The sequence below is a fragment of the Neomonachus schauinslandi genome, chromosome 14 (assembly GCF_002201575.2).
Source record: "Neomonachus schauinslandi chromosome 14, ASM220157v2, whole genome shotgun sequence".
NCBI classification, from domain to species: Eukaryota; Metazoa; Chordata; class Mammalia; order Carnivora; family Phocidae; genus Neomonachus; species Neomonachus schauinslandi.
The window spans coordinates 83,971,924-83,984,597 of NC_058416.1; the positions used below are offsets into that span (position 1 = coordinate 83,971,924).

Here is a 12,674-nt window from a genome sequence, read left to right on the forward strand (position 1 = left end):
AAAGTTGGGAAAGTCCTGCTCTAGTCCAAGTAGGTCATTCTACAGATGTGGAGAATGAAGCCAGACAGGGCAGGAGTGGCCATCTGTCATCAGACACACTGGTCCTGACAGAGACAGTCTGTGTGGCTGAAGGAGAGGACACCATCCTCATGGTGAATGGCCAGGTCAAAGTCAATTATTGTTTTGGAGCCATTTCCTGGTGCCTCCCACTGTGTGCAGGGCCATCCTGGGCATCAGGAAAGCAGAGGGAATACACAATTGTGACTGTCCCCTGGAAGATCACCTTCCAGAAGGGAGACAGAGGGCTGTTCAAGCTCATTCTCCCCCCACCCCCCACCTCCTCTACACACACTGAGCTGGACATTCTCCATTTCTCCCCAAATCCACCTGCCTCTCTTCCCCACCCTCTGCCGCAGACCCCAGGGGCTACGGCTCTGGGCTCCCTTGTCCCCTGGCTTGGGTTGCACCCAAGGGAGGCACCAGCTGGAGATTAGTGGGTGGAAAGAGGTTGGGGGTACTTGCCCTCCTCACCCACTGAACTTGGCAGGTCACTAGCTTGGCCACAATCCCTCCAGGAGAGACACAGAGACACCCTCCTCCACACACCTCATTCCTGATTCCAGAAACAGCTCCTTCCTCTCACCTATTCTGGAGCCCTCTCTCGCTGGTCCTGCACTTTCCCCTTGTAATTTCCTTAAACCTTTGTAAATAGTCCCTTTTTAAAAAACCCACCTCTATTTACCCAGTTGGGGCATGCCATCTGCTTCCCATGACCACCCTGATACCACCACCTTCATTCCTATCATGTTTGCGTGTCACCTGTATGATTATTACCTATCACTCTATTATTGTCTATTAATAGTTTTCTTTCAATCAGCCAGATTGTGTTCATTTTATGTTTATCATTATTTGTTTACTGTTATTATTACTTATCACCCTAAGTGATTAAATCACTAGTTTGCAAACTATATTTGTCTTAATCCTCATAAAAATTAACTCACAACTAGTAAATTAAAATGTTTGCACCTGTGTTCGGGCTACTAGCTATTTGCACATGGCCAATGCACCTGCTCCGTATTCAGGAAACAGTGATGCTGCAAAAGGAAGTGGCTCCCTTCACCATACAAACAGCACAGGGACCTCCAAGGGAGGAGTAATGAATTCCCAGTGGTGGTGACATTTGTGCACGGTCAGGACTAATGAGCAGTATTTCATCAGAAGAAAAGCAGGAGGTGGGGACACAAGGAAAGCCTCAGAGGACAGCTGAGACTGGCAGCTGTGGAGGGCGCCTTTGGGGTCATGAGGGGAGGTGAACCTGCCAAGGCAGATTGAAGCCAAGTTTTGAAGGGGCCTGAGTGTCACACTAAGGAGTTTAGATTCTATGCTATGCAGACAGTTCCAAAGGCTGTTTATGTGTGTTCTGGGAAGTAAGTAGCCCAAGGAGCCAATTAAGTTTGGGAAATTATGGACTCAACAAAGGTAAATAGGTTTCTTCACTGCGGGACTTGTCAGAGCCTTTATGATGCTCAAGTACATCAATTCTCTTCAAGGTGGATTGACCATCTCTCCTCAATTCTGTGAAGCTGTTGATTAATAGGAGTCAGCAAGCTCTTAAGGCAAAGGGCCAAATAGATATTTTAGGCATTGCAGGCCACATATGATCTCTCTTGTGTATATCCTCTTTTTTTTTTTCTTTTAACCCTTTAAACGTATAAAAACCATTCTTAGCTCATGGCCTATACAAAAACCAACCACAGGCTGTATCTGGCCATAGCTAGTTTACTGAACCCTGGATTATGGAACATGCCACGGATTATAAATGTCACTATTGGGGGTGTGGGGGCAGGACCACATTACATGTTTGTGTCAGTTGGAAGACAAATACCAATTTCAGAAAGGTTAAAATGAAGGGGGGATCCCTGAAGAAATATAGTGTTTCCCAAACCGATTAGACCTCGAGGCCCTCTTTTTTTTTTTTTTTCTCATCAAATAGTGGTTTATTAAATGCTGACTGGGTATTGGCACTAAATATTCAAGAATGTTTATTTTATTGAAAAGAAAGAAATGTAAATTCAATCACTTCTTTGGCCACCGATTTTTTTTTTTTTTACACCTTTTAGGACTGTTTCCTCATCTGTAAATTGAGTCTCAGAAGACTTCTAAGGCCACGAGGGCCCGTTTTTAAAAAACTCTTAGAAGATTAGAGCCTCTAGCTTCTCAGTTAACTGTTGAAAAGTTTCATCTCCATTAGCTATAGGTCATTCAGTATGTCATTTTTTTTATTCTTATGTTAATCCCCATACATTACATCATTAGTTTTAGATGAAGTGTTCCATGATTCATTGTTTGTGCATAACACCCAGTGCTCCATGCAGAATGTGTCGAGGCCCTCTTTACAGGGCATCTCAAGGTGTGCTTTGAGGAACCCGCTTTGAGAAAGGCTGCGGTGAGGGTGTGCGCGTCCCAGGCCTATAGGAAAGAAGAGCCGCCCCCACCTGGATTTTCTGGGTCTTCTTGTGCATTGTCTCCATGTCATTGTTGAGCTCTGTGACATACGTGAACCGAGCGAAGTTCTTCTCCTCCTTGGCCAGAAAGTCCTCGATGAGCTGATTCAGGTTCCCATCCTTGGTCAGCTTCAGCAGTCGGAGGTGGGCCACCTCATAGCTCTCGAAACTCTCACCCTTGCCCTTCTTCCTGTGCTTCTTTGCCTTGAGAGCTAGGAAGGAAAAGCCAGCAACCGTGAATCTGAAAGGAAGCTGCTCAGAGCAGTGCCAGGCAGGGAGACATGCTCCATAATATTGTCACTGTGCCCTGGGGAGGAGGCTAGACTTTTCCAGGAGTGGGGGCAAACGCATTACTCCTTAGTCGCTTCACAGATATTTAATTGAGCATCTACTAGGTGCCAGACGCTGTGCTGGGCTCTGCAGACACAAAATCCCTGCCCCATGGAGCGTTTAGTGGAGGAATCAGACAAAAAGAGGAAAGAAAAGGAGATACCCGCGTAAACAGAAGTACATCACCACACTGTGGCTCAGGTCACAGAGGAACAGCATCAGATGCTGTGATGGGGGAGCTGCGTGGCCAGGGAAGGCCTCTCGAATGAGGTGACATTTGAGCGGGGTGAAGCTCAAGGGAACCTGGTGGCAGGCTCAGACCTTGGCAAATTCAAGGAATTAGAACCAAGAAAGTTCTCCAAGCTTTGTTCTCTCCCACATGATGCCTGCCACAGCCCCACATTTCCTGAACTCAGTCTTGTCTCTGATTTAACCTCCAAATGGCCATCACAAAGATCTTTTTAGATCTTCCTAGGCACATCTGGCCATGTGACTTCTTTACCTGTTGTTATTTAGAGAGTGAGAGGTGGGGTTTCTCAGAAACACACTTTTTGCAACACCACAGTCCCAAATGAAAAGGCAGGAGGAGATGGGAAATGCCAAAAGCCCAAAGCACAAATGCAGTCACCCGGTGTGTGTGTTGGGGGGGGGGGGGTGGCGGTGGTTTCCTCCAAAGAGCTCAGGTTTTTCAGTCTGTTCAGGGTAGAGTAAAAATAACAGCCCTGAGACTGTTCTCCACAGAAAGGGCTCTTCTTGCAAGGTTGGCGCGTGGCCGTACCTGGACACTTAGATGGTAAACAGTTCCCTACACGGATATCAGACTTTCCCTAAACGCTAGGAGCGCCTCACTGTGCCTAGGCCATAGAGATGGTGTGTGTGTGGTTCATGCCGAACACCTGCTTTCCTTCCAGGAGGCTGGAATTGGGGTACGCCAGGGAGAGGACCCCTATGTGACCAGCGCCCAGTGAGATCTTGGGCACTGAGGCTCTAATGAGCTCCCCTAGTAGATACCTCTTCATACATGTCACAGGGAGATGCTAGGGGAATTAAGCATGTCCTGTGTGACTGCCCTGGGAGAAGATTCTGGAAGCTTGTGCCTGGTTTCCTCCAGACTGTGCCCCCATGTGCCTTTCCTCTTTGCTTGCGTGTGCTTTGTGTCCCGACTGCCTAGTCATGCATGTCACTGCATGCTGAATCTTATGAATCCTCCCAGCGGATCACCAAACCTGGGGGGTAGTTCTGGGGACCCGACACCCAAGTCTCCTCCCCCAAACAATGCAAGAGGAGCCTCAGAGTAAGGACGCAGCCTCTGGGTTAGGATTGGCAGATAAAATACAGGACGCCCAGTTAAATTTGAACTTCAGACGAACCGTGTATTTTTTTCAAGTATCATCGTGTCCTAATTGCCGATAACCAACAAATAACTTTTTCTTTCATTTTAAAAATTTATTCGCTGTTTATCTAGAATTTAAATTTAACTAGACATCTTGTAATGTTACTCGCTAAATTTGGCAACCCTACTCCAGAAGGCCTTGGGCCCCCTCAGTTGAGAGGGAGCCAGAAAGAATGCCTGGAGAGTGTACCTTCTTCCTTTTTGGCCTGCTCCTCGAACTCCAGACGGTCATTCAGTTTGATAAGCAAGAAGGACTTGAGCTTGGTCTCGTGGGCATAGACACGCTCCAGCTCTCGGATCTCCTGGTTGTACTGAGAAATGTCCTTCTGCTGGCGGTCCTTCATGGCAGCCATGCGAGCCGTGGCTTCCAGCCTGAGTGAGGCGGTGCAGGGTCTGAGTGCACAGAGGCTCCCCTCTCCCCCTCCCCTCTCCCTGCCAGACCAGAGGGACTTGCTGCCAGTGACCATCACTTTTCTTATGCATGGAGGCTCTGGAGCGGATGAACAGCCCTCCTTACCTGAATGACAGGAGCTGCCAGCTCTAGACCATCCCCAGGAACAGATCGTTCTATCATCATCATCGCCACGACCATCACCACCACCACGACCATCACCACAACCACCACGACCACCACCATCACGACCATCACCAACACCACCACTGCTGCCACCACCACCATCACCTCCACCACCACCATGACCAGCACCTCCACCACCACCATCACCTCCACCACCACCATGACCAGCACCTCCACCACCACCATGACCAGCACCTCCACTACCACCATCACCTCCACCACCACCATGACCAGCACCTCCACCACCATCACCACCACCTCATCATTATCAGCACTTATCAATTACTGTGGCCCAGCCAGTCCTTACATACATATACTATTTAATCCTCACTAACCCCCAAAGCGGTCCTATAATAATAGAGTAGTGATGGAGCCAGGATTCAAACCCCAATCTCTTCAACTCCAAAACCTATGCTCTTCACAGCCCAACTATATGCCTCTTGCCCCTACGAGTATGAGGCCAGGAGATAACCCAGACTGAGAGACCCCAGGACTAGAGGCAGGGGCACCCAGAGGAGACGGCACAGCAGAGCGGTTTGAATCTCAGCCCTACCACATCCACCGTTTACCTAGCTCTCAGGTTGAGTATTTCGGCAGCTCTAAGCCTTCGTATCCTGGTCTGTAATAAAATAGGGATATAACCCCTGGGGCAGTTGTGAGGGTTGAAATAATACTCAGAGCACCTAGCATCATGCTGGGCACACAGTCAGTGCTCAGAGTGATGATGATGATTTAAGATCCCTCTAGACATAAGCCCAGGGGCAGAGGTGCTCAGCAGGGGGCCAAGAGACGTCTCTGCCCCTAGGGTCTCCGCCCAGCCTACCTCTGCTCATAGGCCTGGGCAGATTGCTCGATGGCCACATTCATGGTTTTCTTCTGCATCAACAAGCGGCGCTGGAGCTGTTGGTACACATTGTCGTAAGCAGCCTTCTCGTACCGCAGGTCCTCAATCTCCTTCCGGAGCTTAGCATTGGTGGTCAGCATCTTGTCGAAGTGCACGGTGACCTGTGGGCAGGGCTATGCTTCAAAACTGAGCTCACTCCTGGGGCACGAGACAGGCTTCCAGAAGGCAGCCAGAAGGTGGGAAGGTCCCTCCCACCTCCGGCCGCAGGTCCACAGCACAGCGGCTGAGGCGCTGGATGAGAGGCTTGAGTTGGCCACCAAATAGCTAAGTGGTCTTGTGCAAGGTTCCTTCCCCGCCAGCCCCTGGATTTTAAATGTCTCAAGCTCTTTTATACCTAATTGTCGGTTTTTAGCAATGGCAGGGGAGAGAGGAAAAGGTAAATGACACCATAAGGAAACAATCAGGCAAATCCAGAAGGTAGAACTTTCTGTATCACAGCTGACCCAGACTCTTCAACAGGTTGATGGCTGGGAAAAGTTGTAGAGCACTGTTCTGGGGCTGGATGATTCTTCGTGGTGGGGAGTTATCCTGTGCTTTGGGGTGTTTAAGAAGCAATCCCTGCTTTCTACCTACTGAATGCCAGCAGCACAGCCCCCGACCCAGCTGTGACAACCAAAAATGTCTCTTTTTGGAGACAATGTCCCTTTGGGGGCAAAATCATCTCTGCTTGAGAACCACTGCTGTCGACTAAAGAAATTTAAGAGACCTAACAATTAGGTAGAAACTTGATTGGCTCCAACTTTAAAAAGACACTTTGGGGCCAGCCAGAGAAATTTTAATGTGGGCAATATTAAGGAAATAGTATTAATTTTGTAAGGTGTGGTATGATTTGGTGGCTATGAAAGAAAATGTTTGATTTTTAGAGATGCAAATGGAATTTAGGGGTGAAATAGCAAGATGTCTGTAATTTACCTTAAAATACTTCAGGGGAAAGAAGGGTGAAACAAATATAGTAAAATGTTACCAATTATTAAATCTAAGTGATAGGTATGTGGGTGTTCATTACTTTATTCCCTCCATCTTTCTGCACATCTTAATAAATTTACCTTAATAAAAAAAGTTTTTTATGCAAAGTGCTCCCATAGACACTGAAAAGAAACAATGACAGAAAATATTCCCAATGGATATAAAGTAGATTTGATCAGAGGTTTTTAAAGCATGTTCTGAGAAACTTTAGGTTTCTGCAAGGCTGAGAAGGGGGAAGGCAAGGGAAACCACCAGGATGCAAAATTTAAGAAGGTACTCACTCTCCCAGAGTCAACTCTGCCTTTCCATGAGCCTAAGAGTGAGTGCCTCCTTAAATTTTGCATCCTGGACTCTTTACTGGCCTCACCCTAGTCCTGGCCCTGGGTTCCTCTGTAGGATGTGTCAGTGGCCACCACACAAGGGAAGGGAATCCAGGAACAGAATCATTCTTATTCTTTCTGTATCTTCCACTTACCCTTAAGAAGATATTGGTTATCAGTCATTCGCTCTTTAGTGTGAATTTTACTCCAGGACTGTTGACATGCTACCCATCCTCTAATTGTGGGATAAAAATGGGAGGACTTTCAGGCCCCACTGAGTAAGTGGAGGAGGCTTTAGGGTCATGGGGTATTCTGGGACCCTGAAATAACCTTTAAAGATGGTTACCTAATCTACTAAAAGGCACAGGCCAGACCTGGTCAGGGAAAAGGGGACCTGTTTGAGAAGTAAAGGAGCAGCACTCCGCTCAGAAATGAAAAAGGGGACATTACTATAGACCTTACAGAAATAAAAAGAATTATAAGGCAATGTACTAAGAACAACTGTAAAACAACAAGTTAGGATAACTTAGATGAAATGGACAAATTCCTAGAAAGAAACCAACTACTTAATTGACTCAGGAAGAAATAGAAACTCTGAATAGATCTATTATAAAAAAGCAGACCTCTATAGACAAGTCATCATTAAATCATGCATGCGTTCATTCATTCATTCATTCATTCAATCAACAGATGTTTGCCAAGTACCTACTCCAAGCCTCACACGTGCTGGGCATTAATGATTCTTAACCAAGGGAGCTTCAGTTTCACTGGGGTTGTTAATAGTGCAGATGCCTGAGCCTAAGCCTTACAAGTTCTGATTCAAAACCAGTGAATCAAGAGAATTACAGATTCTGACTCAAAACCAGGAATCTGCATTTTAACACACATCCTAGACCTTCTGAGGCATGGGTGCAAATCACTGTGCATGGATATTAAGGACACTGCCCTGCCTTCAGTCCACTTCCAGGTTACTGGGGAAACAGAGATCAGATCCAATTAACTTCAACCATCCCTGGTTAAAGCCTGGGGGTCAGAGTTTGGGGGAAGCTAAGAGCTTTGTATAGTGAGGCACTGACAGGCTTCCCTCCAAATCAATTCACTTGCCCTCTCTCCTGGCTTATGTTGTGGGAACTGTAATTTCACAAGTCAGACTGGAATGTGTTTGTATGTGCTCAGCATTCTTTCCTTTCTTTCTTTTTGCTCTTTACCACTTCTTCTCAGCTCTTAGTCCGCGTTGTTGGATAGGGCTGTCCTCTCTTGACTTGGGGGAGGGGGGAGTAATCCAAGGGTAGTCATGTGACTCAAGTCCATGTATTCCATTCTTCTGAGCACAGTGATTGGTTGAGGGATGGGCACTTGTCCCAAGATGGCCCAATGGGAACCCTCCCTGGGACTTGTGATTGAACTCTTAGAAAAGAGATAGTCCTTTTCTGCTGGTGTTTGTTCACACTGGGGGCAGCCCAAGAATGAAGCCATTTCCACCCAAAGGAGAGATGGACAGAGAAAGTATCCTCAAGACATGTTTGGAGCACCTGGATCCAGCTATGCCTGAAGGCCCCACTTTTGCCCCTGAATTTTCCAGTTCTATGGCCAACCCATTCTCTTTTTTGTGTAAGTCAGTTTGTAATTTAGAGAATCCTCCTTAATGCAAAAGGTCACTATAAATTGAAAGTGATTAGGAAACACCACTTTTCTCTTTATCAAGTTATGCATGTCTATGCTGAATATTTCCTAGAGACAGTATCAACAACAACCAAAAAGCACTAGGTCTAATAGAGGCGTGAGCAGATTGCAATGGGGGAAGAAGGTCTCACTAATTCTGCTTGCTGAAGGGTGATATTTGAGCTGCTTCTTAAAAATGAGCAAGAGTTTTTAAGTCAAGGCACTAAAAATAGGCATCCCAGGAGGGGTGGGGGATTGGAATAGAGGGGGTGGGGGCAAGAGCATGGTGCATAAAGTGCAGAGAGCAAGAAGGAGAAAGGCACCTTGGGTAACAATGGGCCGAGTGGGCGGAACAGAGTGGGTGGAGCAGGGTGGGTGGTAAGTCTAAAAGGCTGCCTGGCTTGTGTGAACACCACTGGTTCACCTTCTCCTGAGTCAACGAACAAGATGGGTAGGTTCTGCTAAAGGCTTCATAGACATCATTCTCTACTCTGAGCAAGAGAAGGCAGAGCTGTTTGCAAAGCTGCAGAGAACCCCTTACGTACGAGATTCAAACGGGCTTCCAGAACGTGGATCTGCTTCTGCAGTTTCCGGGGGTCATTGGCTTCCTGTATCTTTGTGAAGATCTGTTTTTGGTTTATAATTTTTTTTTCCATCTGAACAATCTGTGAAAAAAAAGGAGAGAGAGAGAGAACCCCCAGCTGTGTTAAATTAACATCTGTATGGGTACAAATTTTACAGTTCACTAACATAAGCGTGCTAAAATTAAACTGCAACGTTCTTTCTTTTCCTATCAATAGAATTTTAATTTCTTTCTTGAATGCATGCTCAACTCAACTTAATCTTAGCCAGTTTGGGGTAAAATGAGGCAATTTAGAGGTTTTGCTTTACCTGTGCTTGTGAATTTCACTCACCTTTTGGTCCAAGCTTCTTTTGGTTGGGTTTCACATCACCTGTGGCCAAAAGCATTCCTAACACACCATGCACTTAGGATAATTGATTCTGACTTCAAATAAGTGAAATACACTCTTGCCATGGTTGGCAGGAAAGAATTTGGGTGTTTCTTCCTACCCTGGTAGCTCCGGCCAAGTTCTCCAAACCCAAACACACCCACCATCACCCTTCCAGAGAACTCACTCTATAGTTTTTCATACAAGTACCAGTGGATCAGGTCATTTCCTCACACCGCCAGCAGTGTGATAACCAACCCGCCGTATGGCTTCAGCCCACACCCAGGCAGATATCCATCCAGCTTACCTGCCCAATAGTTAGCCCCATCTAGAAGCAGCTGGCTCATGCTAAATCCTAGCAGGTTCTAGAGAAGTTTAGAGAACTATTACCTGAAGACAAGTGCCTGTGAAGACTGGTGAGTGCCAGGTCCTAATGTGTCAGAGGTACCTTATCTTCTTAGGGTTTGGGCTGAGACTGAGCTCTGAGACTTTGTTTTGGAACCCTGGTGGGTGAAGGGTGGGGGCACTGTCATTTTAAGCAATTTGATATGTCCCTGTTTGTCTGGAGGTAGTAGCTTGAATTCACCGTCTGAAGCCCAGCTCCTGTTCTGGAATGGAGAAGTTCCACATGAGGCAGGTTAAATGCTTGGTGTAATGAAATATAAAGTCTGTCAACTACATGGAGGCTGGCTTCCAGCTGGGAGCAAGGCACCCCTGTGCTGAGCTTGGGCTAATGAATTCTGGGAGCAGTCTCATCTGGGGTCCTGTGTTAGCATCCCTGAGATTTAGTTTCCTTTGTTTATCCCCAAACCTTCAGGAAGTCTAATACAGCACAGTCTCAGCTATGAGCATGGAACATTGAGAGAAAAATCTATACTAGAGTTTGCAAACTATGGCCAAGCAGGTGACATAAAAGAGTAAAGTGGACGCACTATAAGACACTACAGGATGGTAGAGAGTATAGGAAACTAGAGGACACACACCCTGCCTTAAGGGGCAGCAGCTTATATGATGCAACTACAAATTATAGAAAGTGCAACTAAACAGTGGCTTTTTAAAGATTTATTTATTTATTTTAGAGAGAGTGCATGCGAGAGTTGGGGGGAGCGGAAGAGGGAGAAAGAATCCTAAGCAGACTCCCTGCTGAGCACAGAGCCCTCTGAGGGCTTCAATCTCACAACCCTGAGATCATGACCTGAGCTGTAAGAGTCAGATGCTTAACTGGCTGAGCCACCCAGGTGCCCCATGGCTTAAACAAATTATGGTTTATCTTCCTGTCCATAAACGTTGCTGGCTTAAAGTTCAGTAACTCAGGGAAATAAATACAAGATCTCTATAATTCACCTGGCCTTTCCCTGATGGTCAAAAAATGTCTGCCACAGCACCAGCCTTCACAGTCATGTTCCAGGAAGGAAGGAAGGAAGGAGCAATATGGGTAAAAGGGTGGAACCTAAATCTAGAAAGCAAAACTTTCCCAGATACCCCCAACAAACTTCCCCTTAAATTTTATTGTCCCCCCCTTAGCTGCAAGGCAGGATGGGAAACATAGCTCTTTAGGAGTCTGTTAGAGAGGAAGAAGTAGAGAGTGGGTAAACAGCTCTTGTGTCACCACGACACTATTTAGGTACAGTTGCCCCGTGGAAATTCAGGCCCACTGTTGCCAGATCTTTCAGTCTTTTTTTGAAGAGAAGCCAGATATCCACTTTTTTTTTTTCATGAAATCTCTCAATTTTTAACATGTTAACGCTAATTAAAATAAATGTTAAACACTGAACAGGCCAAAGCCTTCATGTTGTCAGGCTTAATCTGTCCTGAAGATCACCAATTTGGTCTACACCCATATTTTAAGGTCTTGAAGGAACCATAGTAGACTGATGAAAGATGGTTTAGGTAGCAAGAGATGCCAAGCAGAAGACAGAAGAGTGGTCCAGAGCCAGGTAGCTGGAAGAGGGGACAACAACCACAACTGTGGGGGACATGGTGGGTGGTTGACCGCCCCAACACCCATCCCACCCCAGAAGACTGATCCAAACCAACCATGGTGACTTTACCGCCTCTGCCTATGATTTATTCATCAGGGATGGGCTGGACTAAACCACTTGGGGCCTCTGAATTCAGAAGGTGTGATTGCTAGAGAAGCTTCTAGAAAAATTTCATTTCCTAAAAAAAGCGTCATAAGAAGAGACAGTCTGTCTCTTCATTTCCCTTTGCCAGTGATTGGCCTAGAAGTAGATATATGCTCTAGCCCTAGCCAATGAAGGAAAACCAGCTAGAGAGATTTTGTGAAAAAGTCTCTCCCCCATAAGAGCGGATATCATGTTAAGAATCAGCCCCTCATCCCTTCTTCACATCACTGAATGGGATGATGTGAGAAGCTACACCAGCTAAGCTTTGGCAGCCATCTTGAGACCATGAGGGGAGGGCCAACCAAGAGGATCAGAGAGAAAAAGACCAACCTATCATTGCAGAGCTACTAAAAAATCCCTGGGATGACCTTTTTCCAGATAGACATCTTACTATGTGAGAAACAAACTTCTGTTCTTCCAGCCACTTCTAGTCAAGAATTGCTTTACCTGCAGCCCAATCTATTCTCACTGGTACATCAAGCAAGACGGCAGCTCAGATGATCAGGCATCAAGGGAACCGCTGGGTCTCACACAATCTCATAAGGCACGTGAAGGCTGTGTGTGAGTGATATTAGCAGCCAGGCTTTGGATCAAGTCAAGTCAGATCCCTGTTCTACTCGGTTCTCCTCTTCTGTGTTATGGGCAGGCAGCCTCTCTAGACTGCAGCGTTTCCTTGTGCCTGCCCCTGAGTTGACCCAGAGACCTCAGGTTCCAGCTCCTTGACGAAGGAAGGTGTGTGTCAGCACTTCCTGTTGCTCCTGTGATTAAATTCAGCCTCCTATTCCCTTTGGCACCTTTGTGTCAGATGTTGTTCTTGTGATGCGGAGAGTAATTAGGCCTCTGCCTGACGGGAGACACAGCCAAGCCTGCGCCGACGGAGGAGGGCATCGCCTACGTGAGGTGCTCTCTTCAGCATAAAGGCACAGGCTTATCTGCTTTTTG

General features: G+C 46.5%; 1 protein-coding gene across 1 annotated transcript in view; it reads right to left on the minus strand.

Annotated features, from left to right (window-relative positions):
• CCDC63 (coiled-coil domain containing 63) overlaps positions 1-12,674 on the minus strand; it is a 31,387-nt gene that overhangs the window by 13,111 nt on the left and 5,602 nt on the right. Inside the window, exons 3-6 of the mRNA XM_021698655.1 lie at positions 9,202-9,321; positions 5,628-5,809; positions 4,418-4,599; positions 2,496-2,716 (exon numbers count right to left, since the gene is read on the minus strand). Coding sequence (XP_021554330.1) covers positions 2,496-2,716; positions 4,418-4,599; positions 5,628-5,809; positions 9,202-9,321 — 705 coding nt within the window. The remainder of the gene's footprint in view (positions 1-2,495; positions 2,717-4,417; positions 4,600-5,627; positions 5,810-9,201; positions 9,322-12,674) is intronic.